Source organism: Tympanuchus pallidicinctus, unplaced genomic scaffold (assembly GCF_026119805.1).
Source record: "Tympanuchus pallidicinctus isolate F22 unplaced genomic scaffold, pur_lepc_1.0 scaffold27, whole genome shotgun sequence".
In the NCBI taxonomy this organism is placed as follows: Eukaryota; Metazoa; Chordata; class Aves; order Galliformes; family Phasianidae; genus Tympanuchus; species Tympanuchus pallidicinctus.
In genome coordinates, this window is record NW_026294744.1 from 9,448,447 (window position 1) to 9,465,988 (window position 17,542).

At 37.6% G+C, this 17,542-nt stretch overlaps 1 protein-coding gene across 2 annotated transcripts in view; it reads right to left on the reverse strand.

The window, feature by feature from the left end:
* The window catches only part of PDE3A (phosphodiesterase 3A), a 242,735-nt gene that overhangs the window by 27,675 nt on the left and 197,518 nt on the right, over nucleotides 1-17,542 (reverse strand). For both annotated transcript variants that reach the window (XM_052690758.1, XM_052690759.1), the window contains 7 exons: nucleotides 13,981-14,241; nucleotides 11,573-11,727; nucleotides 8,792-8,907; nucleotides 6,289-6,508; nucleotides 3,758-3,843; nucleotides 3,120-3,289; nucleotides 1,771-1,908 (listed from right to left, as the gene is read on the reverse strand). In XM_052690758.1, coding sequence (XP_052546718.1) covers nucleotides 1,771-1,908; nucleotides 3,120-3,289; nucleotides 3,758-3,843; nucleotides 6,289-6,508; nucleotides 8,792-8,907; nucleotides 11,573-11,727; nucleotides 13,981-14,241 — 1,146 coding nt within the window. The remainder of the gene's footprint in view (nucleotides 1-1,770; nucleotides 1,909-3,119; nucleotides 3,290-3,757; nucleotides 3,844-6,288; nucleotides 6,509-8,791; nucleotides 8,908-11,572; nucleotides 11,728-13,980; nucleotides 14,242-17,542) is intronic.

The following is a 17,542-nucleotide window of genomic DNA, read 5'->3' on the forward strand; positions in this document are numbered from 1 at the left end:
AGAGAATAAATCATTAGAGCTTTTGTTTTCCTTTGTTGATATTATCCAGCATTTTGAAATGATACAAGAAAAAGACAATTTATCTGCAGAAAACAAATTGCTTATTTTGGATCTCTTACTTCTGAAAATAATTTTGTTAGGAACATCTTAGTAGGTGGAGGAAAGAACAATAGAAATTATCTTTATTTTAAGAACAAGGTTGAACTTGCTACATTTTGCTCTAAGACAGTGGGAGTTGTTGTGAACAGCTGCTACAGAAGATGGTAAATTTTCACAAATATTATTTATTTGTGCTTCTCTATTACATTTCATAGGCCTCGTTTTGTGACACTGCAACAGTGAGAATGTACACAGAACAATATGTTCAAGAAGAAAATGTTCATAAACAGAGTGTGGAGTCTTAATGAAAAGCCTGGGCAGCAGAAGGAAATTGTCTTGAGACGTACAGAATTCCATGCAACTTGGTAAAGTGTCTAAGACCTACACAAGTAGCCAAAGCTAGAATAAACTTCTGTTCATTCAAACTTGATCATTCAAACTGCTAGTTATGACACTAGAAATGTTTCTATTTTTCTTTATGTTTCATTCCTGAGTCTGTAAGATGCTCTGCTGCTAAACAAAATCATGACAAAGAACATGTAGAAGAGAATGTTAATCACGTGCCTCCTGCATATCGCACGGCTGTCTCAATCAATGGTGAATATATACCAATGCCCATATCCAGCCACAGTTTGCCTGTTTCTCCAAAACTAACCTAGAGAGTTGGTAGGCTGGGTAGGTATATATGGTACTTGAAAAATACAGAATGATAAAAGGCAGCCCATGCTCTCAGATCTGACTGACTGGCCGCTCTGCTTGTGTGTGGGTGTTAATTTTCCCACATACCAATAAACAAATACTTCTTTCCAGTGCTCATTGCTACATAATACCTTGTAAAGTAATACGATATCAGTCTCCTGTGTTGTTTTTTTTTTTTTTCTCCTCACCATCCTAAATATAATTACTTGATTTTCCATTTAATAAACTTTAATACCTCAATTAGAGAAAAAAATGTCAATATGCTAGGAAAAGAGAAACCACAGAGCAGAGTTCAGCCAAGAAACTGATTATGGAATTGATACCAACTGTGCTGAATACAGAAGGGCTGTGTCAGTATCTGCATTCAACATAGAGAAGGGAATGAAAAATCAACATCTGAAAAGAAAGAGCAGAAGGCTCTCACATCTCCATTCATAGAGAATTAGTTTTACAGAATAATGATCTTAATTTACTACCAAAATATTCACTCTTTAAAGGTGAGGAAATATAGCAAAGACTATTTTTTTCCCCACTTCTTGAAACCTTACTTTCTTGCACTGCCTGACTGAAGTCTCCAATATAGAAAAGGATTTCCTGCATTAAACTGAGTATTTTTACTGTTTAGCTCTCCCACAGTGGACCCCATAAGAAATCCTTTCACAAAATACTTGGTAAGGGATGAAAGCAGATCCTGCAGATAGGTAAGGATGTTCAAAAGGGTTTATGTGAACTTGTTTGTGAACAGAAGCAGAGAGAATAGGTATCTAGCTTTTTTTTTTCTTTCACATTATTAAACTAAAAGTGACGAGAATTTAGAAGTAAGAAATTTATTGACAAGGAATTCATATTGTCAGCTCTAGTTTACGTATCAGAGATCATCATTTATAGGATAATCAGCTTATGGGTCTTAGCACTATGTCAAATAAATCTCAATAATCTAGCGAGTCATCACAGATGAGATGTCATTCTTACCTGACTGAGAATCCGACCACATTTCTTTCCAATTTTTTCTACCAAATCGAAGATTGGGAAGTTCCAGCTGTTAAGCTGCTCCATTAGAGGATCCAAGTTGTCCATAACCAGAGGCTCAGGAGCGAGTACAGGCTTGTCCTATGCCAGAAAATAGAATAAAATAAATTTCAGTTCTGTGAAGCAACTCATGCAAAAAATTTATGTTCTGAAAAACTAAGGTCATGTTAGAATCATTTCTAAGCCAATGGTGTTTTATTCAGCTCAGCAGAGCTGTCCTCATTTCTACCAGCCCTGCAGCTAGACACTCTTTTATAATTTGTTTCGCTCACATGGATAGGAAATTCTGTATTATGAAACATCAGTCTCTGAACTTATCCATGACAGACATTCATTCATTCATTCATTCATGGGAACCATTCATTCATTTCCAACTGAGTTTTCTTCATTGTAAAATTTGCTGCAGTGCAGAGGGGAAAATGTTCAGTTTCTCCTTCTGCATCAGGACACATCCATTACAGTCTATCCTGGTTAATGGAGCATGTTGTTAGGGAAGACTTATCAAATCGAGACCACCACTTTCCAGGCCTGCAAACAAAAGATGGGGTACTCCCCTACTATCACATTTCTCCTGAACACTTCCTTGTATTTCTTTATTTCTATGAAACTGTAAATGAGTAAATATCTCAGGAAAAATGCCTGCTTTCAGCATGTCCAACTCCGATTCAACAGATTAGAATGATTTTTTCAAGAGGTCAAGCCAAGTTAAATTTGTTAATCCAGTTGTACAGCAGATTGTAAAAAAAAATAACTGAACCTCTGAATCAAATTCACAGCTGAATACAGCAGTTGTGAGAAGATCAACACTTGTCAGTGTTCTTACGTTCAAGACATCTGATGATGATGATATCATGCGGGAACCTCAAGAAAGTGTTTACTTATTTTAAACGAAGGCTCACTATATATTATCAAGATTGCAAGGCCATTGAGAAGCTGAAGTGGCTGAGCTGGAAGACAGTACATCATGCTGGTAGTCTGAGATGGTCATTTCTTTTCCTTTCAATGTATTCCCTTTAAAGTCAACACTAACACAGAAGCCAAATGCTTCACAAGTGCCAAATGCCAGATCCATAAGCTTATACTAATTCATCAAAATATATGGTTAGCGCCTCACAGGTGGTCAGTGCTTAGAAGCTACTAAAAGATATGAGCCTAATGATTTTTTTTTTGCTTTAAATCATGGTCTAAATCTTTTGCTGCCCTAGAGGGTTATTTATTTTTTCTTCTTTCTTCTTTTTGTGAGATTCTGCATACATTCAGCCAGTATTGACAACAGAATTTAAACAAGCTACCTCAGGTGGTATCAAAGGATGCAGAATGATGGTCTCAGGTGCATACGTCCTACAGACAGATCCCTTCCGTGCCTTTTCTTTGGAGCAATCTGCCTCATCATCATTTTGTACAATATCACTGCTGTCACTGTTGTTGGTCTCATAGTCAGAAGTGGCTTGCGCAGGATCATCTAGAAAACAAGCAACAAAGCTGGTTGTATGAACAGCAAGGACTGCAGGAATGTCATCCCGTGACCTTCTGAATATTAACAGGATCTCTGACTCATAATACATCTGTGCTGCTTGGCTGGGTCTAAGGTTGAACAAGCTGTCCAAAGGTATTAAAGCATATATCCTGCAGAGTGTAAAAAATTGGAACAGAGACTGAAAACCGGGAAAAATTTTGATGGCCATTATTTGTGCTGGCTAGCTTAGATTAAACCGTATGGGAAACCATATTTATTTTTGCAATGTATCTATATTCTTCATGAGACTTTTCCAGGGGTTGAACAAGCAAGAAAGGAAAGAAGCCTCAAAGGCAGTTTGTATGGTCTCACCTTCATATGTTTTCTTTCTGTGAGACTGAGGCATATCTGCCCTTTCAGTGAACAACTATTACATTTCAAAGGATGAGAAGCTTTTGTTCAACAAAGAATTACCTGTTCTATTTAGGGTGTGGGTGGTACCATCGCTCCTATCTAGTGTACCATCACCAGCTTCTATTTGGTTGTAGGGTCTGCCGCAGCTGAAACAACATCAAGGAACATACACAATATAAAGACCACGTGCATTGGATAGTCTCATGGAAAAAGAATTCCTGCTGGCAATAAATGATTAAGTCATATATTGCAAGCTATGGCATCGACTGTATTCTAAAGACAAAATTATAAGAGTGAGCTGAAGTTTTACTGGAAGACAGAAATGGAAAAAGACAGGTTTATACCTTATATTATCCGACCAATGCAATTAATTTGTGTTGCCTACAGTTAAACTATACGACACCTTTTAAATTTATAAGTTTACCAGTACAAAACACACAAACAAACAAAAATTTGTACTATTTGTACTACAGCTGCACTATGAGCATGGATTAAAGAAAAGAGTGAAAATTTGCCAGACTGCCATACAATGCTATATAATTGCATTTCAACATCATCATGTTGTTTCTCTGTAATAATGCAGAAAGTTATTTTGCCATTACTGCAGTGACAACAAACCAACTATAGCAGAACAAAGTGGGAGTGTGGGATAGAATACAAGGTGACTGATTTGGCATCCAGACATTTAGCAAAAAAAAAAAACAACACAAAAGAATTTGCTTAATCGCTGCCAGAACAGACTCTGTGGGAAGGACTGTAATAGTAAGGCTTTTCCAAATGCCTGGCTCTTTATTTCCACTAAAATGCTTTATTCTTTTTGTGTGATCCCCTTTAAGCAGGAGTACAGTGCTAGCTGGAACATCTCAGGTAACGATGTTCCATTCTTCCTGATGGAAGAATGTTTAGAAGCATTATAACAAATTTTCCCATGTTAACATTTTAACATGTTTCTCTAGCTTTACTTCATATTTTGTGGTACAAATAGTCTTTGCAAAGAGAAAATTAAAAAAAGTATTTAAGTTGGTAAATCTTCAGACTAGAAACTTTACATCATTGTAAGAGCACCATACAAAAATGGCTGAAATCCTATTTGTCAGGGTCATCAAAAACATATTCTGGAATTTGGTACATCCTGCAATCATGAAGATCTGAAAGAATTTAAAATAAAACTACAAATCCATGTTATGATATGCATGGCACAATTTCCATAAGGTCAGTGATAACAAGCCAAAATGTAAATAAGAACAGAGCCTCTGACTGGTTATGTCACAAGGCTTTAGTGTTATTATGAATGCACCTTTTTGCTTTCAGATCATATAGAAATTCATACTTATTTAGTATGTGTGGCCCAAACAAAACACTTTAAACCAATCCCCTTTACATGTAGGGATTATAATATAGTTCTTAATCACAGCATTTTTGAACATTATTTCACTAGATACCTGCCTCACCCACTAAACAAAATTAAGAGACATGACTTATTTTAAGAGACATTATTTTAACAGCATTGCCTAGTACATGCTCATGTTTAATAACACCTTCACACTCGGTTGTCTTATCATATGTCACTTTGTGTGAAAGCGTATCTGCTGATGGAATCAGATCCATCACCTGAATGGATCTGATTCAAAGCACAGAATCCACTGAGAGTTTATTACCTCTGTGGTTGTTGTTGAGGGAGGGAGTTGATTTGTTGGTTGCAAAGGCTTGCTGAGTTGGTATTACTTTGCGGCAAGGCAGGTTTTTTGCAATAAATATAGAACACCACGTACCACGAATACAGCAGTCTACACTGTGAAAGCTCAAACATGGTGCCTGCTGGCTAGCCAATACTCACAAACAACTTACTACTAAATTAAAAGTAACAACTAAAAGGTAAGATCAATTTGAAACTGTACTGGAGCCAGCTTCTAAATACCAGTGTTTACAGCTATTCTGAGCTGGACATATATTGAAAGCTCCAGTAGCCTAATTTGACAAATCTAATAATGAGATGCCTTAAAATGTGAAATTAAACCATTACTGTAACTCATGGAAGTAAGAGGAACTCAGCAGCAGGTGAGTTCTGAAAAAAATCCCAATGCCACATAATCTGACTCTACTTAGGGAAGACAAGTTCCACTCCTGAGCTAGTCCTCCAAATTCCTTATTCTTCAGGCACTGCTGGAACACTTCTATCAGACAATAGGCAGAGGGTTATAGGCCAGCAGATTTTAAACTCTAGCAGTTATATTTTTGTATCTAACCTCAGGTGCATGTTTTGAAAGACTTGGCCTCTGACCTCAAAGCGGTTGCTCATGTTGGCAGCATGGCATGAGAAACTCAAGCTATTAGCATGAAATCCAGCTTTCAGCTCTGAAAGCTACTGATGAAGCATTTGTTCATGAAGCAGACATGTAAAAGCTGTATGTAGCTAACAGTCTTTCACTATAAAATCACTTTGTAGCAGCAACCTACACAATTACACACTGAGAACTGCTTAAATATGCTTAAAATATCAATACTGTAGCAGATTACAAGAACTTGTACATGCGTCTAAAGTTTGTGAGACGATGTCAAATGATCCAACATATGTCAAACTACCATCTTACCTGCTGCAGATGACAGAGGGGCTGATGTTAGGTTCTGACAGGCTAGGTGCACTCTGAGTAGCAGTTAAGACTTTGTGTGGTTTTAAACCTTGCTTGGTGTCAGTATCTGTAGAGTCTGGAAATGACACAGAAGATGTCTTTCCAGTAGGACTTGTAGCAGGCGTCCCTTGAAGAGGTGAATGGCATGGAGAGGTGAGTGGTGAAATATTTGGTGGGATACCTGGCAAGAGAAGAGTCTTGTCTTAATTAACAGTAGCAGTAGATGGTCAAGTTCACTGAGTGCACAAATGGTGCTCTTTTAATACATAAGCAGAAGCATAGCTTCCAAAATGAAAAATAGAGAAAAAACGCTCCTCTATTCTCAGCCAAGCTGATGGCTGTCACAGAATGATGAAGCTCCATTACTATCAGCTGCTTCCACCTGCAGAAGATTGTGCTCCAAGCATTCTCCCTACTGGGTAGGATAAATAAAGTAGAAGGCATGAAATGAAAAGCATGCATTGGGAACATCACTACTGCTATCAGTATGTTCCAGTAACAGAAGCACCAAACTCCAACAAGCCAGTCCCCAGACTTATCTACAGATTCTCCTTGCTTTACTGTCTTCATCTGTACAGAAGGGACAAGAATGGCTAACCCACATTCTCAGCAAATTTGGATTTCTACATGTGAGATTATTAGCAATATATAAAGAATAATAATTAAAAAAGCAATTCTTAGTAATTATACATTATGTTAATGCAAAATATTATACTTATGGTGCCATTTCTGCATTCCTTCCTGATTCTGGCCTCTTTTGATGCACTTTGAACTTATTTTCAATTATGTCTTCCTCACAATGGAAAACTCATAACCTTTACCTGTAACACATGGTATTGTACTGCTGATCTAGAATCTAGTAATATTCACATGTGCAAACATTAGCATTGTTCTTCCTGTCTTCAATTCTATCTCAGCACCACTCCAAAATGAAATGCATCAGTGAACCCAGTGTGTGATATAAATTGCTGCTGTTTCTTCAAATCCAACTTACATTTTCTAGTCTCAGACAAAATGTTTCTGTTACAATAAAGCACAGGGGTGCAAAAAGGATCTCTCTTTAATGGAAATGCTTTTAAGTAGGCATACCTCATGAACTCAGTTCTAAAGTCTGTAGGAACTCAACCTCAGCTCATCTACCATGTTCATCTCCAGCGTGGAATAATGTAAACTGGGAGCTTTAACTGGTTTCATGCTTGAACTGTGCCTGCTATCTAAATGCATTCCAGGCACAATTAACTTAGAATGAGGCCATATATTGGCTTAAGTTGGCAGGATATATGTCTATAGTTCCAATGCTTTCTCCTGATAGCTTAATGAGACGTGAGGTTAAAATATGATTTCTGTTGCCCATCGATGAGTAATAAGTAATCTTTGACAGTTGCTAAACTGTAATTTTGAGATATTCAACATCATCTAAGTTTTTGATTACAGAATTTCCTCGGAAAACAAGATTCATGTTGCTGTCTTAATTCAGTGATTTCCACGAAGAAAATATACTAGTTTTGAGATCAGAAAGCTACAGCCTATGGAGCAGTTAAAAAGTTATCCAATGGTCATGACATGGAAATTCAATTAAATTACAGAAATTTTATTTCTGTATAGATAAAGTTCTGTAATAATAATCTGTAAATACAGCTCTGTTTTACAGCTACTGAGATCTGCTTTCAATCTGACAAAAATATGTTTTAAAAACACTTCTAAGCCTTCTAGTCGAACAAGAGATTAAATTGGAATTTTAACTATATTTGATGTATAAGCTATCAGGTAACTTTTATGACTGCCACAGAATGCAATATATGTATCTTTCAACAACTTAATGCAAGTTTCAGAATTCATAGACTGACTTTCACAACAATATTTCTAATCACAGCCAGCTCTCTTTTGCTAGTCTGGACTCCTGTCATTTGAACATTTTCCTACCAGGGTAAGTAAAACAAAGAAATAAAAATAAACTATTTAGAATAATCTGATATTTAAGAATTTCTTGCCAAAAGTGAGAGAAAACATGTCTTGCTATCAGAAGTAACCTTGAACAATCAAAGTAAGAGAAGATGATGAATGACATATATCCATCTGCAGAAATTTTTAACATTCAGAGTTGAAGAAATAAAACAGTAACTTTGATACAACGTGAAATTATACTTGAGAATTTTGCCAAAACACATATAGCTAGCAGTACTTTAAAATGCTATGCTTCCAAGCATAAATTAAGACACATTTTGTTAATTAATAGGTTTACAAATTTATCTAGAGCAACTCCCAGCAAGAATTGTTACGTATTACCAATGGAACCATCTTAAACCACTGATTATTTTTTAAATAAAGTAAATGGATATATTCATACTCATGGAAAAATAACAAAATATACAGATTGGGCAGAGAATAAAAGCAGCTGCATGTTCTAGTCACCGAGTTCCCAAGAAGTTGAGCTAATCCAACACGACCATGGGCGACCACTCACCTTGGCGGCTCTGCCTTTTGGCATTCAGGTGGTTGGTAGGAGACATGGCATAAGACGTAGAGAAGGACCTGCTCTTTGTGATTGTCATCAGAAGGGAACTGTTCCAAGAGTCAGTGCTGTGAAATGAGAAGGCAAACAAGCCTTTTTCAACACAGTAAAACCTACATGGAAAATCTGAACATATCAGAAGAGAGAGCAAGAACTTTCTGGTACTGAGAAGGCACAAAATCTCTGATGAGGAAAATAGCATCTATCTGCTAGCTGGATTACTATTTGTGAGGAGTATTATATTCAGAGAAAATATTTACGATGTAGGCAGTACTGGAATTCCGTCTGTCCTCATGCCTATTCACTTCACTTACACAAAGATCAGCTAAAAAGACACTTCAAAATTGGCTTGAAATACGTTAAATTTATGTGATCTTTTAATACCACTTTACAACAACCAGAAGTGCCAGAAATTCACAGTGTAAGTGAAAAATCAGTCTCCTTGATATCTCCTTGATTCTGATGCAACCATGAAGACAGATATCTATCTTTTGGGCAATAGAAGAGACTTCAGGAGACCAGAAGAGGCTTAGAAGAGCACTGCATTGCTGCTGGTGGTGGTGTGCCTCTTCCCTGGGTGGAGCACTTTGTGCTCTGGATATCTAGTGCTACATCTCAGATATAAATCCTACTGACAGATCCTGAGAACATTGCTTACTGATCCATGTTAAATTCTCTAAAGGAAAAAAGGATGTGTATTTTGTGGGAGTGGCAAAGTGACAATGATCAAATGTTTGTCTCTCACATGAGAAAGGAGACATGCTTTCAGTCATTATTAGTTCATTTACCAGAAGACGCCAAATAGTTTTATAAAGTAGCAATACTATATTTATCACTTTTTCTCCTGAAGGCCAGTCATCAAAAGTCAGCTTCTTGCAGTGAGGCAGCACTCGGTTTTTATTATGAGGACAAAGACTTCTCTGAACTGATCCACTAGGTCTCTCAAGCTCCACATTCCTCCTCAAAGCCTCATGTCCACATCCTTCTTCCCACGCCAATTGATGAGAGGACATACAAGGCAGAAGACAGCCTTTTAAAGCAGCCTAGTCTTAGCCAAACTTGGGTGGGTGCGGGGGGGAAAGAAGCAAAAACGTGTCTTAATTCCACTAATACTTTACTGTGATGAATAAGCAAGCACTGCCTTGTCAACATCTGCTGGTTGTCTTCGTTGCCTCAAATTTCTATAATACGTAATGATGTAGAAAGATAGAAACAAGCTCTTTTTTGTTATTGTTGTCATCATCTTTAGTGGTTGGTTGGTTGTTTTTTTGTTGTTGTTTTTTTTTGTTTGCTTGGTTGGTTTGGTTTGGAGTAGTGGAGGGTTGTCAGTTGGCAGAAAGAATATAAAGCACTGGTTCACCATAAAGAAAAACAAAACCAACAAAACAGGCAAAGAAATAAACCAGCACAACTGTATTATTTGACTTCTTAAGGAAGATTCACCGGACAGAGATGTGACTGAAAGCAGGAATAGGGAAGTTTTTTTTCCCAAGTCATTTAAAGCTAAAAGATGACTATGACTTACTATTTTTGTGACAAAGACACATAAGACTCCTAATCTTAAACAGAGATTTAAGGGGGATTTTTGCAAATCTGTGACTATGGAAATCTAGTGTATAGGGAACAAGATGAACAGTTTCTTATTGCAGAAACTACCACAGACCAACTCCATTGTCACACTTTCTCTTCTCCAATTCATGAAACAATCCCTTTTTTATGACCTGTAGTGTGGTTGATTTTGGTACAGGGGAAGTAGCAGATAATCAGGATTTTTTTTCCCCTTCAGTTCAACATTATTTTCCTTGAGAGTAAATCTGTATTGCTCTGCCAACATTTTTAAAGCTGGACTTACTTATGGGCTTTATTTTTCCCCTTTCTGGAATATGCATTCTTTCTCCTACTGTAAAAGAACTGCAAACAGTAGGCTGGAAGGCTTGACAGAGCTATAATTACACAATTGGCGACATTAAATGCAAAAAGAATTGATAGCCTGCACAGTTGGCTCATCAAGCACAGTTATATAACAACTGTAGAAAAGGACCAACAATAATATTTAATTTCTTTCCTTCTCCCTTGTATTCCCATCTTAGGATGCTTAAATAGCGCGTGAGAATTTGGGATCAACAGTATAAATCAAATGCACCCTGCAAACCACAGACTGATGACTGGAATAATATTTCCATTTGATTATAGCTTCTTTGTATTTACTTTTACTGAGATACATGGGACTCCTTATAAAGGGAAGTTTGGCTAGTCATGTATTTTTCTTGCACAAGACATTCAGTGTACTCTGCAAGCTGCCTTGAGCACCTAGGCTCCCTGTATGATAGAGAGGCTGATGAAAGTAGTGCTCTGGGGTTATATTAAACCAAATTATCCATCTGTGGATGCTGGGCCTTCTCAGGTCCTATCTTCTTCTCCACTATTACCAACGGATTTTTAAATGCAGAAGAAAAACTCAACTTTTCTGAAACCTTTACTTTGCTAGAATAAACGGTTTGTTTTTTGTTGCTGTTGTTGTTTTCATTTTGCTTTCTGGTAATAGTAATAGTTACAGCATGATCTGACTAAAATTGGGAATGACACTTCCTTGGTAACCTGACTTAATGAGATGTGTAGAAATTGTTCAAACATAGTTTGGAGTTATAAGTTTTAAATGATGCACATCACCACACAGAACCAAAGAAATGTTGTCAAAGATGGGCATAAAAGAGAGATGAAGTAGTATGTAACCTGGATGAAGATGATTCGTGAGGTTTGATGCTGGCACTGCGATCTCTTCTCACTGGGGCTGGCTCCAGTGTGGGTAAACCTGTGGCAGATGTTGTTGTGGTCCAAGTGGAGGACACTCGTCTCAGCAGTCCTGGAGGCAAACTTCTTCGTAAGCGCTAGAGAAAAATCACTTGCTTAGAGTCTATATAGGTTTATAAGCTTCTGAAAACTTTAAACATGCAGAAGAAAAACATTTTATAGCATTTGATTAATATACCTGGCAGTATCTGGTAAGGTACCTTTGTTCTGGATTCATCCAAATAATATGGTGCCTGTCTTCTATTGAATTCAGCGAAGGCTGGTGCTCTAAGTGCTTGGAAGGTACAGGATTTCCTCCCTATTTTAAGTTCAAGGAAAGCTATATATTCACAGCTCCATCGCCATTAGTGTCCAATACTTGGAGTTCAATGAAGACAGAGAACATTAATGGTGTTCTTTGGAAACGTTAATCTTATATGATGCGGCCAAAAGCACTTAAACAAGTCATCAGGGCTACAAAAATGATTGAGGGATTGGAGTATACTTGCCATAAAACAACAGGCTGAGAGAACCATGATTGTTCAGTCTGGAGAAGTCTCAAAGGGAGATCCTACCAATGTGAATAAATGTGTGAATGCAAGAAGAGGGAGGATGATGGATCTGCTTTTTGATGCAGTGACAAGAGACAGTGGGCACTAATGGAAATACAGGAAATTCCATTCAAATGTAAAATAAACAAACAAACAAATAAATACAGTGAGGGTGATCAAATACTGAAAATGGTTCCCAGAGAAGTTGTGGAGTCTACAACTATGGAGATCTTCAAGACTCAAATTCAAGCTTCTGAAAAAGCTTCTGAAAAGCTTAGAGAGAGCATCATCCTTTACATAAGATTTTTCTTGACCACCCTGCATTTGTCTTTCACCTGACTCTTCCTTTTCTCTAATACGATATGGCTTATTTTTCCAAAGTTTTGGAATGCAGTCACTGATAATAAGAAATGATGACAGAGAGCCTTTGTACCATGGTTTTGTAAAATGTTTCTCTTGTAATTATATTGTAGTTTTTATAATTGAGAACTAAAATAAAAATGTCTCTGTGAGAGGGTTGAGAAAGTTAAGATGAAAGATACTCTTAGGTATGAAGCTCAAGCACACAGATAAATATGTTAGCAAGTTAATTTCTTACCCCAAATACTCTGTGTCAGATGCTTAAGGTAACGACTCTAAATCCATACTTAGACACATAAATAAATGACTGCAAACTATTAATTATATGAACCATAATGCATTCAGGTCAGTGATTTCTTCAATCAAATTACTCCTCTGTAATATTAACTTATTTCTTCATCCTTCCTTTCTCTGCTCCTCACTAGGTGCTATGCAACTATGAACTGTAATCAGTTCATTGTGTCTGCTCATGTGATGGCAGTGTTCTTCCACATAATCTTTCCTCCAGAGTACAGTCACTGCACACATATGCACTAAACTTAACTAGAACTTGTGTTTCAAGACCTGCAAACACCCATTCCATATATGTAGCTGTTACACTGGCAAGCAGGGTAATAATTATCATAATACTAAAATAAATTAAAAAGAATCACAAGTGTTGCAGTTCAGATGCCAGAAAATTCTAGAATGAATGCTGGCTGTGTCATTTCAACTGTTGAAAGTTAAAAGCATTCACTAGGCAATATACGCTGTCTATATTTAATTTTACAAGTGAGATTGCATGGCAAAAGTATTTTGGTTTGGCTTTGAAAGTGAAATGCAGACCTTGCAGGACAGCTCATCAGCAATGAGCATACAATTCATACTTTTTCAAAGCTGATCTGTTCTTTCTAGCTGCTAACTTCCTAAACATCGACAGTTAACAATGATTATATCCCTGTTGAATTCCCAAGCATTCATAAAGCCATCTGTCAAGGTAGTAATATATTCTTCTGGTCACCCCACATGCAGTGTCAAAAATCTTTGGAGTGGGAGGGTGAACTCTTTGTGAGAACTAATGAGTCAGACTTGTGAGTCTGGATGCTGAAAGGCTTTTGCTTGCCCTGTTCCTGATCATTTCTTCTCTCTTAAGCTCCAACGAGCACCCACAAGGAAACATGAACATCATCTGTGTGAATTTTTTGTGTCCAATATCATCTTTTAAAGGTGCCTGAACAAAATTTTAGCTGGCCATGAATTGTAGGATATGCAGGGGTTGTTTTACTATGAAATAAGTAGTCTATTTAATTTTCTTCTTATGGAAAACTATGATTAATACATAAAATGGTAATCTGAATTGAACAAGGAAAAGCCCAAAGAGATCTGCCACTAGCACAGCGCTGTTCCTTAAAGGAGAGCCAAGTCATAAGATGACAGATGGAGTTACTGTCCAATACTCACCTTGGGAATTGCTAGTTTTTCTCCTTTCTCTGGACATTCCTCCGAGTCAGAGCATGTGTAATTCTCACTGAAGGATACCAAAGGGTTCACCCTTGGCTTGTGGATGGCCTGGAAGGTTAACTGTGTATTAAGCAGGTTGCTCACTGTTCTCAGCGAAGTACACACGTTGGGAGGCAGTGAAGGATCTGCCAGAAGATCTGTAATGAGCCCATGCGCTTCTCCCATGACTGCAATATCCACTGTGATACTGGTACCAGAAGACTGAAGAAGACAAAAATAGCACAGGTAAGAGAACAGAAGTTTGCAACCACCTGGAGCAGTATCTCCAATGATGAACTTTCTCAGCAACTTCTGTTAAAGCAGTTATCAACAGAATGGAAAAATAGTAACATGAAATAATTATTTAAGTAAGGAGAATCATGCTGAGTAGATTGAGCATCAGGCATAATGCTCAGAGTATGCAAAGAGTTCAGAACTTCATTATATCTAATTTCCTGGCTTTTGGCATCTGCAATTTACTTAATCCATTTGAATGAATTGTTCAGCCTTCCCTACAGAGACACAATCAATGGCTAAGGGTTATTTGCACAAATAAATTTCATTGCATTTCTTCTGCCTTTCTTCTGTCCACAGAGGGATCTAGGACAACTAATTTATGTTCAGTACTTATGCTTAGATGAAAGGATCAAATCCCAAGTATATACTGAAATTTAAAAAATATCACCATGATGTTAAAATACAGCATTCTGGTGCAGTGGTAAAAACTTCCAATTTCAAGTAACTCTACAGCTAAACAAACAAACAAAAACAAAAAAAAAGAGAAAAAAAGTGGCTTTCTCAATGCTTATTTTATTCAAAAAGATGCGATGAGAATGATTACAGTTTTGCATGACCAGTTCAAGCAGTCCTTTCTTTCCCTTAGGCTTGAAATGTATCTCTGTTTTACAATTTACAACTCTTTAAAAAGAATTGTTAACTGAAGTGATGCATAAGCAGAAATAACACCAAAAAGCAGTCTGTATCACTGGCAAATCCTGTACACCTTTCTCAGTATATGTAGATACTGTTCTGTATATTGTGCATTTCAGAATAACTGTGGCCTAGGCAAATTCCCTTTGTACACAGTCAGGTGCACAGGGAATCTAACACAGCTGGAGCACTGGGCTTCCAGTGTATGCACAAGAGGATTGATCTGTGAATGCGTTCTTGAACTTCCTCAGGATTTCCCAACATTCAGTGGCTCTGATTACCATCTGTCCTGAAACCCAAGAGAGCAATATATTGCTGCTAAAAGAAACAATCTACTACCAAAAGCACAATATGTCTCATATCTGTGAAATGACAACTATATGATACAATTGCAAAAGACTGAGGTTCTTTTGAGTGTGCTGGGAGAGAGACTGAATGTGTGCAGAAGCAGAACAGAAATGCAGCAGGCACATCTTTTGTCAGTTCTGAACTTTGAATACAGCAGTGACATTTCAGCCACAATTATTGGTGCACTGTCATCATAAATTCTAAGTGGAATTGCTGATTCAAGACACTCCAAGACTGAACATTTCTTCCTTTGCCATTCTTCTGAAATATAAACTCAATCCTACTGCTTTGGACTTTCAGTAGGTGTATAAGCAGTTTGCCTGAGACATAACTCCAGAAGATTCTGTACTTTTTTTTTTTTTTTGTGTGTGTGTATATTTTAGTGAAATCTAAATTCCAAAAGAGGAAGTAATGTCTGTGAAAAGAGCATATGGGTTTCCTGGAGCGTCAGGTACGCAGCATGGAGAACTGGGCAGACTGCTTAGCAGGAGAGCCAGGAATGACTCACCAGTGACATCATTTAAACTTCAAAATACACCAAAGAACAGCAAAACAGAGCTTGACGCTGCTTCACTCTCACAAAGGGCTTTACAAGTACCTCAAGAAAGTGCTATTTTTGCTTAGTAGAGCTCAGCATCTCCTTTCCGCTTTCCCAATGGCACAGTGTGGGCATCAAGTCCCAGCAATAGCTGTTTCCCTCCACTGCTCCTCTCCTCACATCCTACGACTTGCTCATGCAAAGCCAAGCCACAGGATCAGAAGATGGCAGTCCATGCTCATCACACTGTCATGATCAGCCTCTTTTCCCCATACTTCTGGTTTATTTCATCTGGTATCACGACAAAGAAAGTATTTGATACACTACGTGCTATTTCATCTTACTGGAAAAAAAAAAAAATAAAAAAAATTGCTGAAGTTTATTTAGTGGCTGTCTTCATTGCTTAACCTCTCGGTGTTCCAAACTGAAGATTTGGGCCAATGCTAAAAAAAATTCTTAAATTAAAAAACAAGGCTTTGGATGGGAGGAATTAATTATCTATCTTTGCCTCTGCCATGGAAAACAGACCAAAGGGGAGTGAGGGAGAATATTTAATTCAAAGCACGATAGAAGCCTCATACTTTCAGCAAAACTGCATAATCTACAGTTTGAAATTCTATTAAGCCTGGAGCCTAGAGTTGTTGACTGCCGATTAGAGACAGAGATTAATACTTCAACAAAATAAACAAGTCTGACTCAGCAGGCCATAAGCAGGCGCCCAGATTTTGTACAGCAGTACTAATATTTTGCAAAGCAGCCAGCATTGTTCTCCGTGATTAGCACCAAGCGGAGTGAGGGAGAGCTCTTCTCAATGGTGTATGTCTACCATACGGCCTCTGATACGCATGGAGGCTGTCAGTCTGGGGTCTATCATATTCCTGCCCGACTGTAGGGCAGGACTTCACTGAGTTCTTTGAGAGTCTGGTCCCTCAAATGCATCACTCTGGATCTCATCCTGCCCCTCAACTGTGCCAGCACCTCACAGGTCATGTCTGGCCCACATCTCCACAGCCTACATCCCCACCAGGAGGAGAATGGGAAATTTAAGTGATTTCCTCTTTGCAAGTTTGCACTTGACACCACTAGATACAGTATGGGTAATACCACCTCACGTGGAAACCTCTGAGCTCTTCCCACAGCATTGTGATAGTACCTTCTTGTATTTTTGGCACCTGCAGATTAGACGCTTTCAATTGGTACCTCACATGAAGGTTACGTGGCTTTCCACCCTGCTCTCAATTTCAGAATGAATTCTTATTATCAAATACTCTGACTTGATAAATTACAGATACTTGAACTATTATTTTCTCAAAGCAGTTTGAATGAATGCATGAAACATTTTAACATGCTGGATTTAAAATAAAACAGTAAATAGAGGACTGCAAGTGATTTTTAAACCCTTACTCAGAACGTAAACTGAGTTTCCTTAAAGGACAGGGAAACCTTGAATTTTTTTTACAAAATATACATAGTGACATATGTTTTAGGTAAGACAATAAACTGATGAAAATTTTAGATTGGTGTCATAGGATATATGCATACACACATGCACATATATATACACACTCTTTTTTTAGAGTAAAAGTGCTTACAAAATTCATGCTTAGATCTATTATGTACTTTTCTACTTTCTGCATAGCCTCTGCATGAACTGATCTGGATTCTGCCCAAACCACTTTACTCATCTAAACCCGAAGGCTGGATACT